Raw genomic sequence first — 16,553 nt, 5'->3', positions numbered from 1 at the left:
CGGATCTACCTCCATCTCTGGAGAAGCTCCATCGTGTGGAATGTTGTCCGCCATCTCGAGGAAAGATGAGAAAGTAGTCGGAAATGGATAGGTGAAGAATGTCAAGAGACAACGAAAGTCAACTCCAAGAGGGAAAATGACAGAAAAAAAGGTCAAAGCTCGGGAAAGGGCACCAAACTCAAGGGTAACTTGAGGGAAACAAGCCTCAAGTGGTGGAAATGAAGAAAGAAGCACCGAAATTGGTTTTCAATCGGTTCAAAATGGAGTAAACTACGAGGGTTTACCGAAGAAAATGTTCGTAGTGCGTTGGAAAACGCGTATAACGCTCGGATCGAAGGAGGAAAATGGTCTAGAGAGAGGGGAGGATGATTTTCGGCAATAGAGAAGTGGGGAAATAGGGTTTGAAACCCTATACTTAAACACCCAAGGTGAAATGGCCATTTTGCCCCGAATCTGCCATCGGTGGCCGACGGCCACCATTTGTGGCCGACAACCTTTTTTGGTGGCCGATAGGTGGCCGACACCCTTCCCTAGTGGCCGACAGGCCTTCAGTGCTCTCCATGTGTGTTTTACTATTGTTTTGTGCCCTTGGCCCTTGAGAAAGTGTAAGGAAGGCTCACTTTTAAGTTCAAAGTGTCTCTGCGGAAGCCCCGAACTGTGTCTTCGGTGCATGGCTCATCACTACTCAACATGGGCGAGGTGTATCCTTTCTTAAACATGCTGCAACTCTTCCGAGAGGTAAATCGGAAGTTGTGATTAAGTCGTTTTAATCAAACACGCTTTTGTTGTTGCATAGAATGTGCATGTCTTTGTCGTTGCATGGAACATGCATTTTGTATTGTTTGCATAGAACATGCATCCCCATGTTGGCATAGAATATGCATGTTGCATCGAATATGCATTATTGTTATTTTGCATAGAATACATATGTTGTGTTGTACTGCATTGTACATGCTCTCGTGTTTGCATAGATTATGCATGTTGTGTTGTATTGCATTGTACATGCCCTTACATTCGCATAGAAAATGTTTGTACCTGTTGCATCGACCATGCGTTTGCTACTATCGCATAGAATATGCATTACTCTGTTTATTGCATAGATAATGCTCTCTCTCGCGCCGCATAGAATATGCTTCTGTTTTGTTCCTTACATGTTGTCCATGAAACATGCCTCTAACATTGTGTCACGGTTATTCGTCTTGCATAGAGCATGCATTCTTATTGTATTGTACTTGTTAAGTTTCTTTCTTATGCAGGCACGATATTGTATGTACGATTCATTCAAAGCTGGTGCAACCATACGATATTGTATGTATGGTTCATTCAGAGGAACTCCAGGTAAGATTAGTCTTGTCCCTTTGAGCACCTTGTTTTGGTTAGAAACATTCGGGTACACCCGGTGTTTACACCACTCCCTGCTTTGGTTAGAAACATTGGGACATGTTTCCGATGTTTATACCACCCCCCTGGTTAGAAGCTTTTGGAACGTGTTTCGATGCTTATACCACCTTGCTTTGGTTAGAAACATTGGGACGTGTTTCCAATGTTTATACCACCCCCCTGGTTAGAAGCGTTTGGAACGTGTTCCGATGCTTATACCACCTTGCTTTGGTTAGAATCATTTGGGTACGCCCAGTGTTTACACCACTCCTTCCTTTGGTTAGAAACATTGGGACGTGTTTCTAATATTTATACCACCCCCTGCTTAGAAGCATTTGAAACGTGTTCCGATACTTATACCACATTGTTTTTGTTAGAAACATTGGGACGTGTTCTGATGTTTATACCACCCTCCGGTGTTTACACCATTCCCTTTTCCTTCTCGCATGTGGCGCATTAGGATGTTTTTTTTGGTTATAAACATTCGGGTGCACCCGGTGTTTCTGTCATCCTCCTCTCCTCTCGCGTGCGACGTGTTAGGACGCTTTGGTTAAAAGCATTCGGATGGTTTCCGATGCTTATACCGCTCTTTGTTTTCGTTACAAATATTTAGACGTGTTCCACTATTTATCACTGTTCTCTTTGGTTCGAAACATTAAGGTGTGTCCCTGGGTTCACGCCATCTCTCTCATCGCGTGTGCCACACATTAGGATCTTGTTTCACGCCTCGGGTGCGCCCAAAGGTTGTGTTGTTCTTTGCCTTTCCTGCGTGATGCGTAGTTAAGCCTACATAAGTTTCTTACATCCTTTCTGCATGAAATGTGGTTTGGTTCATGTTTACTTGTTTATGTATGAGATTGTTGTAGCATTTCTTTGCATAACATTTGCACCTAGATGTTTCATTATAACCTCATTGAATGATCATAAGTTATGTTCTGCATCGTGCATGTTATTTGCATCTTGCCCCAGAACTACGCTGGTTTGATTCCTTGCAAAGGGATACGTAGGCAGCCTGCGGGCGCAACCGTTCTTTGTTTTGCTTGCTTGTTTGTCCAAGTCTTCGGCCTTGTCAAAAATGAGTCGTCTCTGGGCTTTAACATTCACTCCCGTCATTTCATGACTTCCGAGTTCTATCAAAGAGGGGCAACTGTAGGTACCCCATTTTTGACCTTCCTCAAGACTTGGACGTCATCGTTTGAACACTCGATGGTTTTGTATGCTTGTGTTCATTTTGAGTGCCTGAAGTTCTCGACTGAGCACCTTGCCTTTGGGGCTCTCAACTTGTCTGTTTTGTGCTTGGTTGTGGACCAAGAGCTTGTTGCTTCAAGTTTGGGGGAGAGGGTGGCATATCGGCCATTCCCACAGTCCATCGGCCATGGCTTGTGCCTGCCGGCCATCAGTGGTGGCTGGTCGGCCACATTGATGGCCGGTTAGCCACTGGTGATGGCCGACGGCCATTTTTCTCCTTTTTCAGATATTTGTTTGCCAGTTGTGCCATCTGTTGTTCACTAAAGTGCATCTCCATACATGTGTATGGAGGGATGAATTCAAGCTTGAATCCTGATTTTCTATATATAGGGAGTGCTCCCCCCTATTTGGAGGGGTTAGACATTTTGGATCAAAATTCTCTCTCTCTCTCTCTTCTTGTTTTGTGCTTGGTAGTTAGTTTTCTCTACACCTTTGCAAACTAACCCTTAACCAAACTTGACCACCTTGGAGCTGAGGTCCCTTGGAGCCTAATTTAAGCTTTTGGAAGGAGGTTTGAGCCTGAAATTGTTGATGTTTAGTGCTGTGCTTCAAGAGGTATAAGACTCACCTTGTAAGCTTTGTTTTGACTACTTGTTTTAATATCTTTTTGTACTGTTTTTGGCCTAGTTTTTAACTACAAAAAACTCTATTTTTATGGTTTAAAAATGGTGGTTTGAGGCTATTTTGTGTTAGGGGGTTGTCTCTCCCTTTTGTTCCTTAGCTTGTATCGCTTTTTGTGCCATCTTTCAAGGCTTTCAAATCAAACTTTTTGGCCCTTTAAACCACTAAAATTTAGAGTTATTTCAGTGGTGGAAAACATGTTTTGAAGTCCAAAATTGGAGGGGTTAGCCTCCCCTTGTTGTGTCTTACTTGCATGCCTAGTTAGCATCACATGGTAGCATGTTTTTGTGGCTTAACTTAGCTTATTTTCAGCATATGTTTGCCTCTGATTTGGAATGTTTTAGCTCTGTTTTGGGCTGCTTTGGTCATATGAGTCTTGTTTTGCATAGTTGTAGTGCAAATGACTTCACTAGTTTGGTGTTTTAGGCCTTCAAACATGATTTGCTTGAGTTGGTTGCATGTTGTAGTATCTTTTTACATGTAATTTCAACATGTATAGCTCTGTTACATGCTCATTTGTTTCACTCTTTCGTTGCTTTTGAGAGTTTCTCTTGAGTCTTGTTTGTGAGCCTAGATAGCTTAACATGTGAGCATGTTTTTCTAGCATTTTGTACCCTAATCTCAGCATGTTTTTGCTGCTGTTTTGACTGGTTTTAGCTCTGTTTTGAACTGGTTTGGTCCTTTGAGGGTTGTATTGTGTGGTTGTAGTGCAATCTCTTTCACTAGCTTAATGATTTAGGCTTTTAAACATAAATTCCATGAGTTGCTTGCATGTTTTAGTGTTATTTTGCACTCCATTTCAGCACTGAAATCTTTGCAATCTCCCTCTATTCTTCACTCTTTCATTTACTTTGAAAGTGGCACTGAACCCCTTGTTGGCTTGAGTGTGAAATTGAGACATTTGTGCTTAATGGTTTTAATCCTCTTTTGAGGGTTTCTACTAACCAACGGCATGAGGTCTCTTTCATGCTCAAGGCACTTGTGGTTTAAGCCCTCTTTCCATTAGAGGACACTCACCTTTTGGACTAATCAATTAAAGAGTGGATTTGTAATCTAAAATGAGTAAATAAAACATGAACAAGTAAAAGAGGCAAGATAAAGCATCTTTTGTGTTGCATTGCATGCGTTCGAATCAGACGTTAATTCGAACACGAAAAAACGGGACGTTTCATACTCAAAGTGATGAAACATGCCACTTTTCTTGGTCACCGTCACCCTTGATCATGCATGATAGGATGGTGGTTGTTTTGGTCTTGTTTGTGCATTCATTAACTTGTGCAAGCTTGGCTCCTTAGCCGTCATGCATTTAAAATGCTTGGTTGATGGTTTGAGGGCCGAGAATCACACTCCTTTGAACTTGTGTAATGATAAGGAGAGTAACAATGCACACAAACCTTGAGAATACATTGCTTTGCCTTTGTTTGCTTTCTGTGGCAACAAAAAAGGGAAGTTCAGGGAAGGGGTGGTCGACCGGCCACCAATAGTGGCTGACTGGCCACCAATGGTAGCCAACAACCACCACTGGTAGCCGACCGGCCAGAAATGAAATTTTGCACAAGTGTGTTCCTGAGTTGGAGCAGAGGTGTTCTGGAAGTTGGCAGCACTATTGGTGTTCAAACAGGTGCAAACAGAGACATCCGATGGCAGGACAATGGCATTTTCGGGTGGAGCAATCAAGCATGCATGCGTCCCTCACCTTCGAGGCCATTTAATCGCTTTAGTTAGCTTAGAATAGCTAGTTAACTCGAATGTTGTACTTAATTAGTTAGTGTAACTAATTCTTCAATTTTGGTTTGTAATATTTAGCTAGCGTAGAATAGTTAGTTAATTTATTTCAATTGTTGTAATAATTAGCTAGAATAGTTAATTAGTTTCAATTTGTAATAGTTAGCTTAATTAGCGTAGCTAGTTAGCTTATTAATTTGGACCCTCCTTCGCGAGGGCATAATGTTGTAATAAGTGTGCGTGCGTGTGTGCATATCTTCGAACCCCACGTCTTTCTCCCTTTTATTTAATCGCTTTCAATGGTTAGATTAGGGATATTTTCAATTAGCATACCTTATGCTTGCATGTTTGCATCCATTCATTTTTCTTGCATACACCGACGCTCGGCGCATCATTCAAACTGCATTGTAATTTCAATACCTCTTTGAATACGTGTTTAATCGCATGTTATCAAATTGAATCATATGTCATATTAGTAGCCGAGCCTATTAATTTCATATTGTATGTGTAGCATTAGGCATCTTGTATAGCTAGGATCATGCATCTTTCTAACTAGTTTTTATTTTGGCTTAGAGTACTTGGTAAGTTTTTATGCTTTACCATACTTGCATGAGTGTGATTGCCATGTTGCCATATTTAGCATGCTTGCCATGAGGCTATGTGCTTAAATGCTAAACTGCATGAATGCCTGTGGATGACGGCTTGTTGGTTGAATTGGAACAATTCAATGATTGTAAGTTTTAAGCCCACTTTGTTGAGTGGCAAAATCATGTTTTAAGCCCACTTGAAGTGGCAAATCCGCATCTTTTAAGCCCACTTGAGAGTGGCAAATTCAAACCATTTTCGAGAACAAATATGAGTTGAATTCGTTCCAAGTTTGCGACTAGTCTATGCTTGCTTGTGTGCGTCACATAGTAAAGTTAGCTAATAACCGGAATAAGAACACATGAGTTTTATAAAACAATGTATCATGATTGGTAGAGGCCAATCTTTGATCGAGTGAGCGGGGGTGCTAAATTCATGTCCTTTCCTCCTCGCACCTAAGTTCCCGAGCCAAGGAAACTTTGGTGATAACGGACACGTGGCCTTTGGCACGAGTCAGGGTTTCCTAAATTTCTCCAAAATAAAAATATTTAGCTGGCGACTCTATAATCTCACAAAGCAGTCCAATTTTGGCGTTATTTGATTTAAAATTGATTTTCCAGAAAGATTTGCCGGATTGGATTCTTTGGTGTTTATCAGTTTCACATTGCACTTTGTGATATTAGATTCAGAACCGTGACGGGAGTCTGAACTGTATGATCAATTCAAGCTTCCGAAAGGGGGCATGAAAAAGTCGAGCTACACATAGCTTGGTGAATTCATTTCTTATATGGATTATGTACAAGAATTGAGTGTGGTTTCCATACCTAGAGTTAAATTCAAGTGCAATCCTAGCTCGAATCTTCAAGTCTACCACTAATCTCTACAAAGTCTCATCTTTCTCTTTCTAAGTTGTTGAGTTCTTCCTCTCCCTTGCTCAAAATCTTAGCCAAAGCATGTATATATGAACTCAAGGCTTAATTAGAGCCTTAAATAGGATATAAATAAGTTAGCCTAATCAAGTGTGATTAAGGTTAATTAACTAAGCTTAGTTCTAACCAATTCAATCAATTTATTCTAATTATTTTGATCCAAATCGATTTCTGATTGAAGTTGCCATAAAATTCTAAAAATTCCCAATAACACATAAATCAAGTCAATTTCTGTATCGGATACCGATAAAACCTTCAATTCGCAAACCGAAACTAAAACATGAACATATCTTTCTACGTCAAACAAATAGAAACACAAAATGATGCAATGCACATGTAATTAATCTAAAATTTGATCTTAATAACCTATTAGGCACATGAAATCATGGTTTAACATTAATCATGGATCAGGTTCATTACAGTCTTTCCCCCTTAAAGAGTTTGGTCCTCCAAACTCATATTACCTTCATTTTGGAGAAATATTGGGCCTAGAGGGAACAAATCTTGGTATCTTTTCATCATGTCTTCTTCCATTTCCCAAGTCGCATAGGTCCCTCCATGGTTTTGCCAATCAACCTTCACCAACGGAATTTCCTTGTTTCTCAATCTCTTGATCCTTCGGTTGACAATTTGAATTGGTCGTTCTTCGTACGTATAATCATCTTTCAAAAGTACATGAGTCGGTTCAATGACATGGAATGGATCTCTCAAATACTCTCGAAGCATAGATACGTGAAAAACATTGTTCATATGCTCCATTACAGGGGGTAAGGCCGCTCGGTACGTTACTGGGTTGATTTTCTCGAGAACTTCATACGGCCCAACATATCTTGGTGCTAATTTGCCCTTAACACCAAACCGAGTTTGTCCTTTCATGGGGGTCACTTTAATGAACACATGGTCCTCAACTTCGTATTCCCTGTCTCTTTTTCAGACATCAGCATAACTCTTTTGCCGATTTTGAGCAGTTTTCAACCTTTACTAAATCAATTTCACATTTTCAGTTGTTTCTTGCACAAGTTCTAGTCCCACTAAAGGTCTATCACCTACCTCAACCCAACATATTGGGGATCGACATTTTCTTCCATACAGAGCTTCATAAGGAGCCATTCCAATGCTTAAATGGTAGCTATTGTGGTACACAAACTCATCCAATGGCAAATAGGTCTCCCAATTTCCTTGGAAATCTAACATGTACATTCTGAGCATATCTTCCAAGGTTTGATTCGTTCGTTCAGTTTGACAATCTGTCTGTGGGTGATAAGCACTACTCAACCTCAATTCTGTCCCCGAAGCCTGTTGTAAACTTTGCTAGAATCTGGATGTGAACTTCGAATCTCTGTCAGACACAATGGATACTGGTACACCATGTAATCTCACAATTTTATTCACATACATGTTAGCCAACTTATCTAGATTATAAATAGTTTTGACAGTCAAAAAATTGGCAGATTTAGTTAAACGATTAACTATAACCTAGATAGAATCCATACCTCGAGAAGAGCGAGGCAATCCCACAATGAAGTCTATGGTAATGTGCTCCCATTTCCATTCCGGTATAGGAAGTGGTTGTAGCAAACCAGCGGGTCGTTGATGTTCGGCTTTAACTTGTTGGCAATGTAAACATCTAGCCACAAAGTCTGCAATACACTTTTTCATTCTAGGCTACCAGAAACTTTGTTTCAAGTCATGATACATCTTTGTGTTCCCTGGATGCATAGCAAACTTAGTATTGTGAGCTTCAGACATAACACGTTTTCTCAAATCGGAGGAATTTGGTACACAAAGTCTATTCTGAAATTTTAACACATTATTCTCAAACATAAACCCCGGCCTCAATTTTGAGTCAAATTCTTCCATAATCTTTTTCAAGTACTCATCTTCAAATTGCTTCTCTTTGATTTCTTCAATGATTGCTGGTTGAGTGGAAATGGCAGCTAAAATTCCACCTTGTTCGCGTAAAACAATTTCAACCCCATTCCTTTCTAAGTCATCTAGCAATTCTTTTTGACCGGTAAGCAAACATGACAAATTTCCAATCGACTTTTGGCTCAAGGCGTCAGCCACAGTATTAGCTTTTCCTGGGTGATACAAAATCTACAAATCATAGTCTTTGATCAACTCCAACCATCTCCTTTGTCTCATGTTCAATTCTTTTTGAATGGAGAAATATTTGAGGCTTTTATGATCAGTATACATTTCACATGTGGCACCATATAGATAATGTCGCCAAATTTTCAAGGCAAACACCATTCCTGCCAGTTCAAGATCATGAGTTGGGTAATTCTTTTCATGTGCTCGAAGTTGTCGAGAAGCATAGACAATTACCTTCCCATTTTGCATTAGTACATAGCCCAAACCTTTGTAAGATGCATCACTATAAATCTGAAACTCATCTGAACCATTGGGCAAAGTCAAAATTGGTGCAGTTACTAATCTAGTCTTCAACTCTTGAAAGGCTGACTCTCGTTATTCATTCCAATCAAATGGTACATTTTTCTGAGTTAACTGGGTCAATGGCATGGCAAGTTTTGCAAAGTCTTTCACAAATCTTCTGTGGTAACCTGCAAGTCCCAGAAAACTTCTAACTTTTGTCACATTTGTCAGTTTAGGCCAGTCCACAATAGCTTCAATTTTCTGTGGGTCAACAGAGATACCATCCTTGTTGATTACATGCCCCAAAAATGCTACACTATCAAGCCAGAATTCACATTTGGACAATTTTGCATACAATTTCTTTTCTTTCAGAATCTGCAAGGTAATTCTCAGGTGCTTCTCATGTTCTTCCTTGTCTTTAGAATAGATCAAAATGTCATCAATAAACACAACGATAAATTCATCAAGATACTACTTGAAAACCCTGTTCATTAGGTCCATAAAAGCTGTTGGTGCATTTGTCACCCCAAATGGCATTACCAAGAACTCAAAATGTTCATATCTAGTCTTGAATGCGGTTTTCTCCACATCTTTTGCTTTGACCTTTAACTGATGATACCTGGATCTAAGGTCAATTTTAGAGAACATTTGGGCTCCTTGGAGTTGGTCAAACAAATCATCTATTCGGGGTAATGGATATTTATTCTTAATGGTTACTTTGTTCAATTCCCGATGGTTAATACATAGCCTCAAAGACTCGTCTTTCTTTTTAACAAATAACACTGGAGCACCCCAAGGTGAAGTGCTCGGGCGAATAAATTTCTTGCCTAATAGTTCTTGAAGTTGAGTTTTCAATTCTTTCAGTTTTGAGATTGACATCTTGTACGGGGTCTTAGAAATAGGTTGTGTTCCTGGTGCTACTTTAATAGTGAACTCAATTTCCCTATCAATTAAGTCTCCGGGTAGATCATTGGGAAACACATCAGGAAAGTCACAAACCACATGAATAGTCTCAACACTGGCACTATCTGAAGACACAGTCAACACACTACATAAGTAGCCCCGATACCCCTTTCTTAACAGCTTTTTGGCTTTCATAAATGAGATCAAGTATGGTGGGGAAACTACCCCATTTTTTGATAAAAATAAACTCAAGCATACCAGGCGGTTTAAATACAATAGATTACTTGCACAGTCAATGGTGGCACAATATTTAGTCAACCAATCCATACCCAGAATACAATCAAAATGATCGATGCTCAAGGGCAACAAATCAACATATAATGTCATACCACCAATCAAAACATCACATGCCAGATAAACATAAGCACATATCATGGAACCCCCAGATGGTGTAGATACAGATAATAAACAGTTCATAGGTTCTAATGGCCTAGTTAATTTCCAAGAGAAAGCGTGTGATACAAATGAATGTGTGGAGCCAGAATCAATCAGCACATAGGCATTATGAGCACGGATAGAAATTATACCTGAGACCACAGATTCGGTGTTCTGTACATCACCAGGCATAAGTGCAAATACTCAGCCTTGCCTCAAGGTCTCTTTCCCGATGTTAGCTTTCGTATTCATCTTGGATGTAGAAGCAGATCCGGCTGAACTTACCGCCGGATGGTTGGCATTTTCGAACCTGATAGGACAATCTTTCATCCCATGGCCAGGTTTTCCACACCTGAAACAAGCACCTGACGCTCGATAGCAAACCCCCTTCTGTTTCTTACCACATTCTGGGCAAGTCGGTGTAGTTCCACCACTTTGGCTTGAGCCACTGTAAGATCCCGTATTTTGTCTCTTATTCCCAGTAAATGAACGGCCCTTTTTGAAACTATTTCTAGACCTTTTTCCCATCCAATCAGTTCGTGGGACAAGAGTTTGTTTCTTCGCTGCCAATATAGCTTCTGCCATTAATGCCCTGTCCAATACATTCACATACGTGGGTAGGTTAAGAACTCCCACCTGATCCAGTATATCTAAGTCCAATCCACCCTCAAATTTGCGGGTCTTCTTGTAGTCTGTGTCCACCATGTGAGGAGCAAACCTGGCTAACTCAGTAAATTTAGCCTCGTACTCAGCTACAGACATTCTGCCTTGTTTGAGTTCTTGAAATTCTGAAACCTTCCGATCTTGAAAGCACTGGAGAAAGTACTTGTCATAGAAAATTGTATTAAATTGACCCCATGTCATGTTCTGATTACAATTCTGAACTAGCAACCACCATCTTCGAGCTTCGTCCTTCAGTGTGTAGGTGGCCAATAAGACTTTCTGAACCTCGGAACAGGGAAATACTTCAAACAATTTCTCCATCTCCAACAACCATATTTTAGCCTTTAACGGTTCAATTTCACCAAGAAAGTTTGGTGGTTTCATTTTCATAAACTTTTGCATCAGATTGATAATGTCATTGTTGTCCGGTTAAACTTGGGTCGGCGGAGGTGGAGGGGGTAAAGGTTGTTGCCTCTGTTGTTACGTTATTACCTTCGTCAAAGCTGTAAGCATCTATTCCATTCAATTCATTTGGGCCTCTAACGACCTTGCTGTATCATCACTTCTTGCATTTTCCATTGCTAGAGGAAAATAGGAGGGCAATAAACATAGGCAAATAGTTCTTTTCATAATGTTCAAAACATTCATTTAAATGTCATGTGTTCATGGTCGATTTCAATTTCCATTCTTAATGAACCCACTCACACACATGTTGATGCGATGCGCCTATTTCTTACTAGAACATCCTATAGCTCATATGGACTCGTGTGTGCGGTATAACTCGTGCTCTGATACCACTCTGTCAAGACCCATACTCGCCCCTATGGGTTTGGCATTGCAACCGGCCAGTAATCCTTGGATTACCAAAGGCCTCTTGACAAAATAACATATAGTTAGGGGTTGCGGAAGCAAATATACAAAATATACGTAGTCCATTGAGCTGTGAAGGCATAAATGGGACAAATAACTTAAAACTTTTATAAACTTGTGAGTGACGACAAAAGAAATAATATTTACACATCACTCCATATACACGTTATCAAAAATCTTGTCCAATTACAAAACATAGCATAACATGGTCTAGTACAAAAACAAAAGCACCCATTAAGCTTGACTTCATCTGGAACCTCCTCAGGAGGCACAAGGTTGGCTGACAAAAACTATAACGTAGGCCGTCAACTCTGGGTCTGGTCACGTGCCTGCTCACCTACATACATAATATAAATAGTGAGCGGAAGCCCAGTGAATAATAACGGAGTAAAGATTTTATTGAATGATGTCCATACAGCAACTAAGTCTTGTACACGTTCGAATGTCATAACAGAATAGATTCATAGGCATAGTTACATTTGTATTCAAAGCTCGTATGTGTATATCATATCATAGTACGTGGCACATCCATTAGTGTGGGAGCCGAATATGAGTACATGCAGGAAAGCCAAGGCCTTTGAAGAAAATCAGGATATATATTATATTCGACTTCGTCCAGGACGACCCCAAAGCCAAATACATTGATCGGCCATAAAACCAGTTGAATGGAAAGTCGAGTGGGAATTGGCATACGATAGAAGGGGCCGAATGAGCAATCATCCGATGGATTAAGAGTGGGCCTGACCCTAGGGCCCAGGAGCGAATGTAAATAGAGGAATATCAACCAAAGAAAGGTATGTGAGAATAGACCTAAGAAACTTATGACACAAGCAAACAAGAGACACATACAAACTTGTCTGTCGGAGTGCTAATTCCGGCATCCTCGACCGAAGTGTTAATCCCCATTTTCAAGTGGCAATTAGAGGATCAGGAACGTACTTCAGGATCCAAGAGTATTTCCAAACCTACTTCTCCACAATTGGCGCTGTCTGTGGGAATACTCAAGCATATTCATGGTGAGTGTCATAGAAGATCCTCCGATAGTCGTTGATAAAACTACACCAAGAGACAACCTCACTCCAAGAAACATGCTGGGACCGGAGAATATCGCCGCGTGACGTGCCTTGAACTTTGATTCAGTAGCTCAGACGTCACTCTCAACTTCAATGCAAGAGACAATGCAGACGATTATGGATCAAGCAAAGCAAAATGAACAGCGGCTGGAGAACATGATGGCCGAGAATGAGCGCCTGTGCCAGGATTTGGCCTTGGAGGTGGCGAAATCGCAACAAGCTACATGTCAATACTGAGTTCGACCTTCAGGAAAGAAGGATGGTCGATGACGTCGACTTTAGAAGCACAATAATGACAGTGATTCAGACTCACCATCCCCTGAGCCCAGAAAGAAAGGACGCATTGATGTATCTAGCTCATATGAAGGAAGTCCATATGTATGGCATAAACGAGGGAGAAGCGATGATTCGAATGAGGAAGATAAACATGACCCTTTCGTGCGACGGATTGCAAGGGCTGTGCTACCCAAAAAGTTCAAGGCACCATTGTTCACCCTCTACGCCAGAAAATCGAACCCCACTGATCACATTCGTCATTACAAGCAAGCAATGACGCTCCATGCTGACGACGAAGCCCTCATGTGTCGAATATTTCCAAGCAGTCTGGGACCACTGGCCTTGAGGTGGTACTATAAACTGGAGCCGGCATCAATTAAGAGCTTTTATCAACTCAAAAAATCATTCAGGGCGAGATTCATCACTAATGAGGTCCAGCCAAAGCAAGCCAGTTCTCTTTGGGCCATGCAAATTAAACCGGAAGAAACTTTTCGCGAATACTCGGCCCACTATTGGGAGTGCTTTAATCTGGTAGATGATGCTTGCAATGATTCCATGGCCATCACCACTTTTAAGATAGGATTGCATCTAGATAGCCCCCTCCGCAGTTCATTGACTAAGCAGCCCCCGAAAACTGTCTGGGCGTTAATAAAGAAGGTCGAAGAGTACTGCAAAGTGGAAAACGATGCCCTACGGGTCAAAGCCGGACCGGGCAAACACTTTTGGGCTATACCTCATGAGCGCCCTGGGGGACCTGTCCCGTGTTCGACTCTACGATTGGGGTGGCACTGGCTTTGCCACCTTATACGGGTACATGAGCTCGACCTCCCGCAGGAGCGGACATCTGATAGGAGGCTGCTGGAGGACATAGGAGGTATACTTTACTTTTCTGTCTTGCATATCCTATTGTGCTTTTTGCTTTGCACTTTCTGTACACTGCACACATTGTATACTGTACACACTGCACATTGCATTTTCTGGACATAGCGCACATGTTCTGCTTTTCGCATTACTTGTACTTATCTGTTGTACACTCACTGTTGCCCTTTCGCTTTCTGCAGCTATGGATGTGCGCCTACTATCCGAGACTTGCCTCAAAGCCAGAGGTGGAGATGCCACCTGTCGTGCCATACTATCATCGGTATGACGGGAGATGCCAACGGAGGTCTCAGGAGTCCTTCCCCTTCTTCCGTCGATACTTCGATACTGTGACTACGGCTGAGGTAACTCAAGCTTCTCTGTTATTTCCGTTTTCCTTTGACTCTGACTCATATCACAATATATGATGATAGCTAACAATCTGCACATTCTCTGTTTACAGATCACTTGGCAGCCCTGGGCGATGATGTCTGAGGGAGTCAGGGATCCGTTCGCTGGTGCCCGAGAGGCTTCTCGCTTCTGACTCTACTCGAGGGCCTGGATTGTTAGGTGTGGTTCTTAAGGAAGCGGTTCTTATGCCAGACCATTGACTTGCCCGAGCTGGTAGGTTTGATGCCGCTTCCGACATATATGAGAGCCATAGAGAAATATACTTTGCAGGAGATGATTTATTTCACTAGAGGCTGGGACGTTGACTTCTTCCAAGTCGAGGGTGATTACATAGCCTTCATCCAGACATACCTCATGCCACCCCTGACTGAGGCCCATGGAGGTGAGAGAGTGAGGGCTCCGACTGCGGGGGAGAGAGGCAGAAGGGCCAGGGCGACCGGGACCCATAGCAGGAGAGGTTCTAGGGCGAGAAAGAGGACTGGGTGGTCAGAGCTACCTACCACACTCACCTACCGGCGACATTCTGGGAAGGCTTGCCAGATCTCCATTGAGCCCGCACCAGCCGGGCATGAGTTTGTCGAGGTTTAAGGCCCAACTACAGTATGTACCATACTTTACATTTTGCATATTTACTTCATTTCAGTTATGCTTTATAGAACACTGATCCTCTCAACGCACTTGTTGGCACCCATAGAGTACACCGGGCAGGCCCTCGAGCTAGTGGCTTCCCTAACGAAGATGGTGCAGAGAAGCATAAACCTGCTCAACCTTTACAAGATTCTGGTAATTTCCTTCAGTCTGCACTTCATGTCATCAAACTTTCTGTTGATAAATTAGCATCTCAAATGTAATATGTTCCACGCTACACTGATCTGACACACCGCACTGAAACACTGCATTCATACATTGCATTCGTTCACTACATTCAAACATTGCTTTCAAACACTGCCTTCGTACACTGCTTTCAAACACTGCATTCGTACACTGCTTTCATACACTGCATTCTGCACATCATTTTTTTGCATCAGGTATACACCGCAACTGATGTATTTGACAAACTGCCCTTTCCAGATCTCAGCCACATTAGACGTTCCGGCGAGAGTAGCAGCGGGACCATCTGTACCTCCTCCAGTAGCAGAGAGAGGGAGATGTGAGGCTCCGGCTCGCAGCCGAGGCAGAGCTAGGGGTACCCGTGATGAGAGCGGCCCTTTAGAGCCCGTTCCGGACGATGACGATGATGAGACCAGTGAGGATGAGGAGGCAGCGAGCCCACAGTCGGAGTCATTTGAGGATGGAGAGGACGATACTGGCTTAGATTCTGAGGGCGGACATGATACTGAGGCAGGTTCAACAGCTAGCTCAGACACAGGGGCCTTTGACAGCGGCGCTGATGGAGATAGCTCCAAGCCCATGCCTAGGAAGAGGACGAAGAGGGCCTCTCGATCCTGCGGTGGATGGCATTGATTTAGATGTTGTTGCTTAGTCTCTTTTTGTTTTTTTGTTTTTAGTAGTGTTAGCACATTGTATAGTTTTATTTTCTTAAAAACTTGTACCCTTTTGTAAAAAGAAACCATGATTGGAATGAAGAATCAGTTTTTGATGAAACATGCTGTTTTTTACATTCTGACCATCGCATTGCATCATCTTACACAAAAACAGGATTTGATGGAAATTGAATATTGTACATTGTATTGGCAACTTCTTAATCAGGTAATGAACCGACCAACACATAACAGACAGAGTAAAACAACTCAATGAACAATTATTGCAACAACTCGATAAACAAAGCAACAACTCGATAAGGAAAACAATAGCAATACAACTCAATAAACAACAACATAAAAAGCGACTCAGCAAAACTCTTAAAAGAAGGCGGCAAAATGCACCAAAAGTAGAACAAAACACAGGTTCTCAGCACTCCCAACACACAGGAAGACCAGGGAATTATATCGGCTATAGGCAGAGGTTGTCGGCCACCAAAAGTGGCTGTCAGCCACTAGTAATGGCCGGTCGGCTACAAAAGTGGCTGGTCGGCCACTAACACTGGCCGGTCGGCCACTGGTGCAGGGATCCTCCCGATTGCTGCCACCTGTCTTCCACTCAACACCTTATCTTCTACAAAAGCTGGGACTTCGTAGTTTCTTCATTCTAGCTCTGTTTTTGCCACAAATGGAGCCATTCTTCACCCAAAAAAACTTTC

The 16,553-nt window shown here is 41.9% G+C and overlaps 1 protein-coding gene across 1 annotated transcript; it reads right to left on the bottom strand.

Annotated features, from left to right (window-relative positions):
* Positions 1-10,406: 10,406 nt before the first annotated feature.
* Positions 10,407-11,249, bottom strand: LOC145821958 (uncharacterized). Its single transcript, XM_082918525.1, has one exon. It carries the CDS (start codon positions 11,247-11,249, stop codon positions 10,407-10,409), a length of 843 nt encoding a protein of 280 aa, XP_082774651.1.
* Between the last annotated feature and the right edge of the window lie 5,304 nt (positions 11,250-16,553).

Source organism: Camellia sinensis, chromosome 3 (assembly GCF_055761805.1).
Source record: "Camellia sinensis isolate YWXY chromosome 3, ASM5576180v1, whole genome shotgun sequence".
Classification (NCBI taxonomy): Eukaryota; Viridiplantae; Streptophyta; class Magnoliopsida; order Ericales; family Theaceae; genus Camellia; species Camellia sinensis.
This window is presented reverse-complemented; position numbering and strand designations above follow the sequence as displayed.

What these genes read in the sequence shown, in the direction of transcription:
- LOC145821958 (XM_082918525.1), bottom strand. Translation starts at nt 11,249, where the DNA reads ATGAAACCACCAAACTTTCTTGGTGAAATTGAACCGTTAAAGGCTAAA.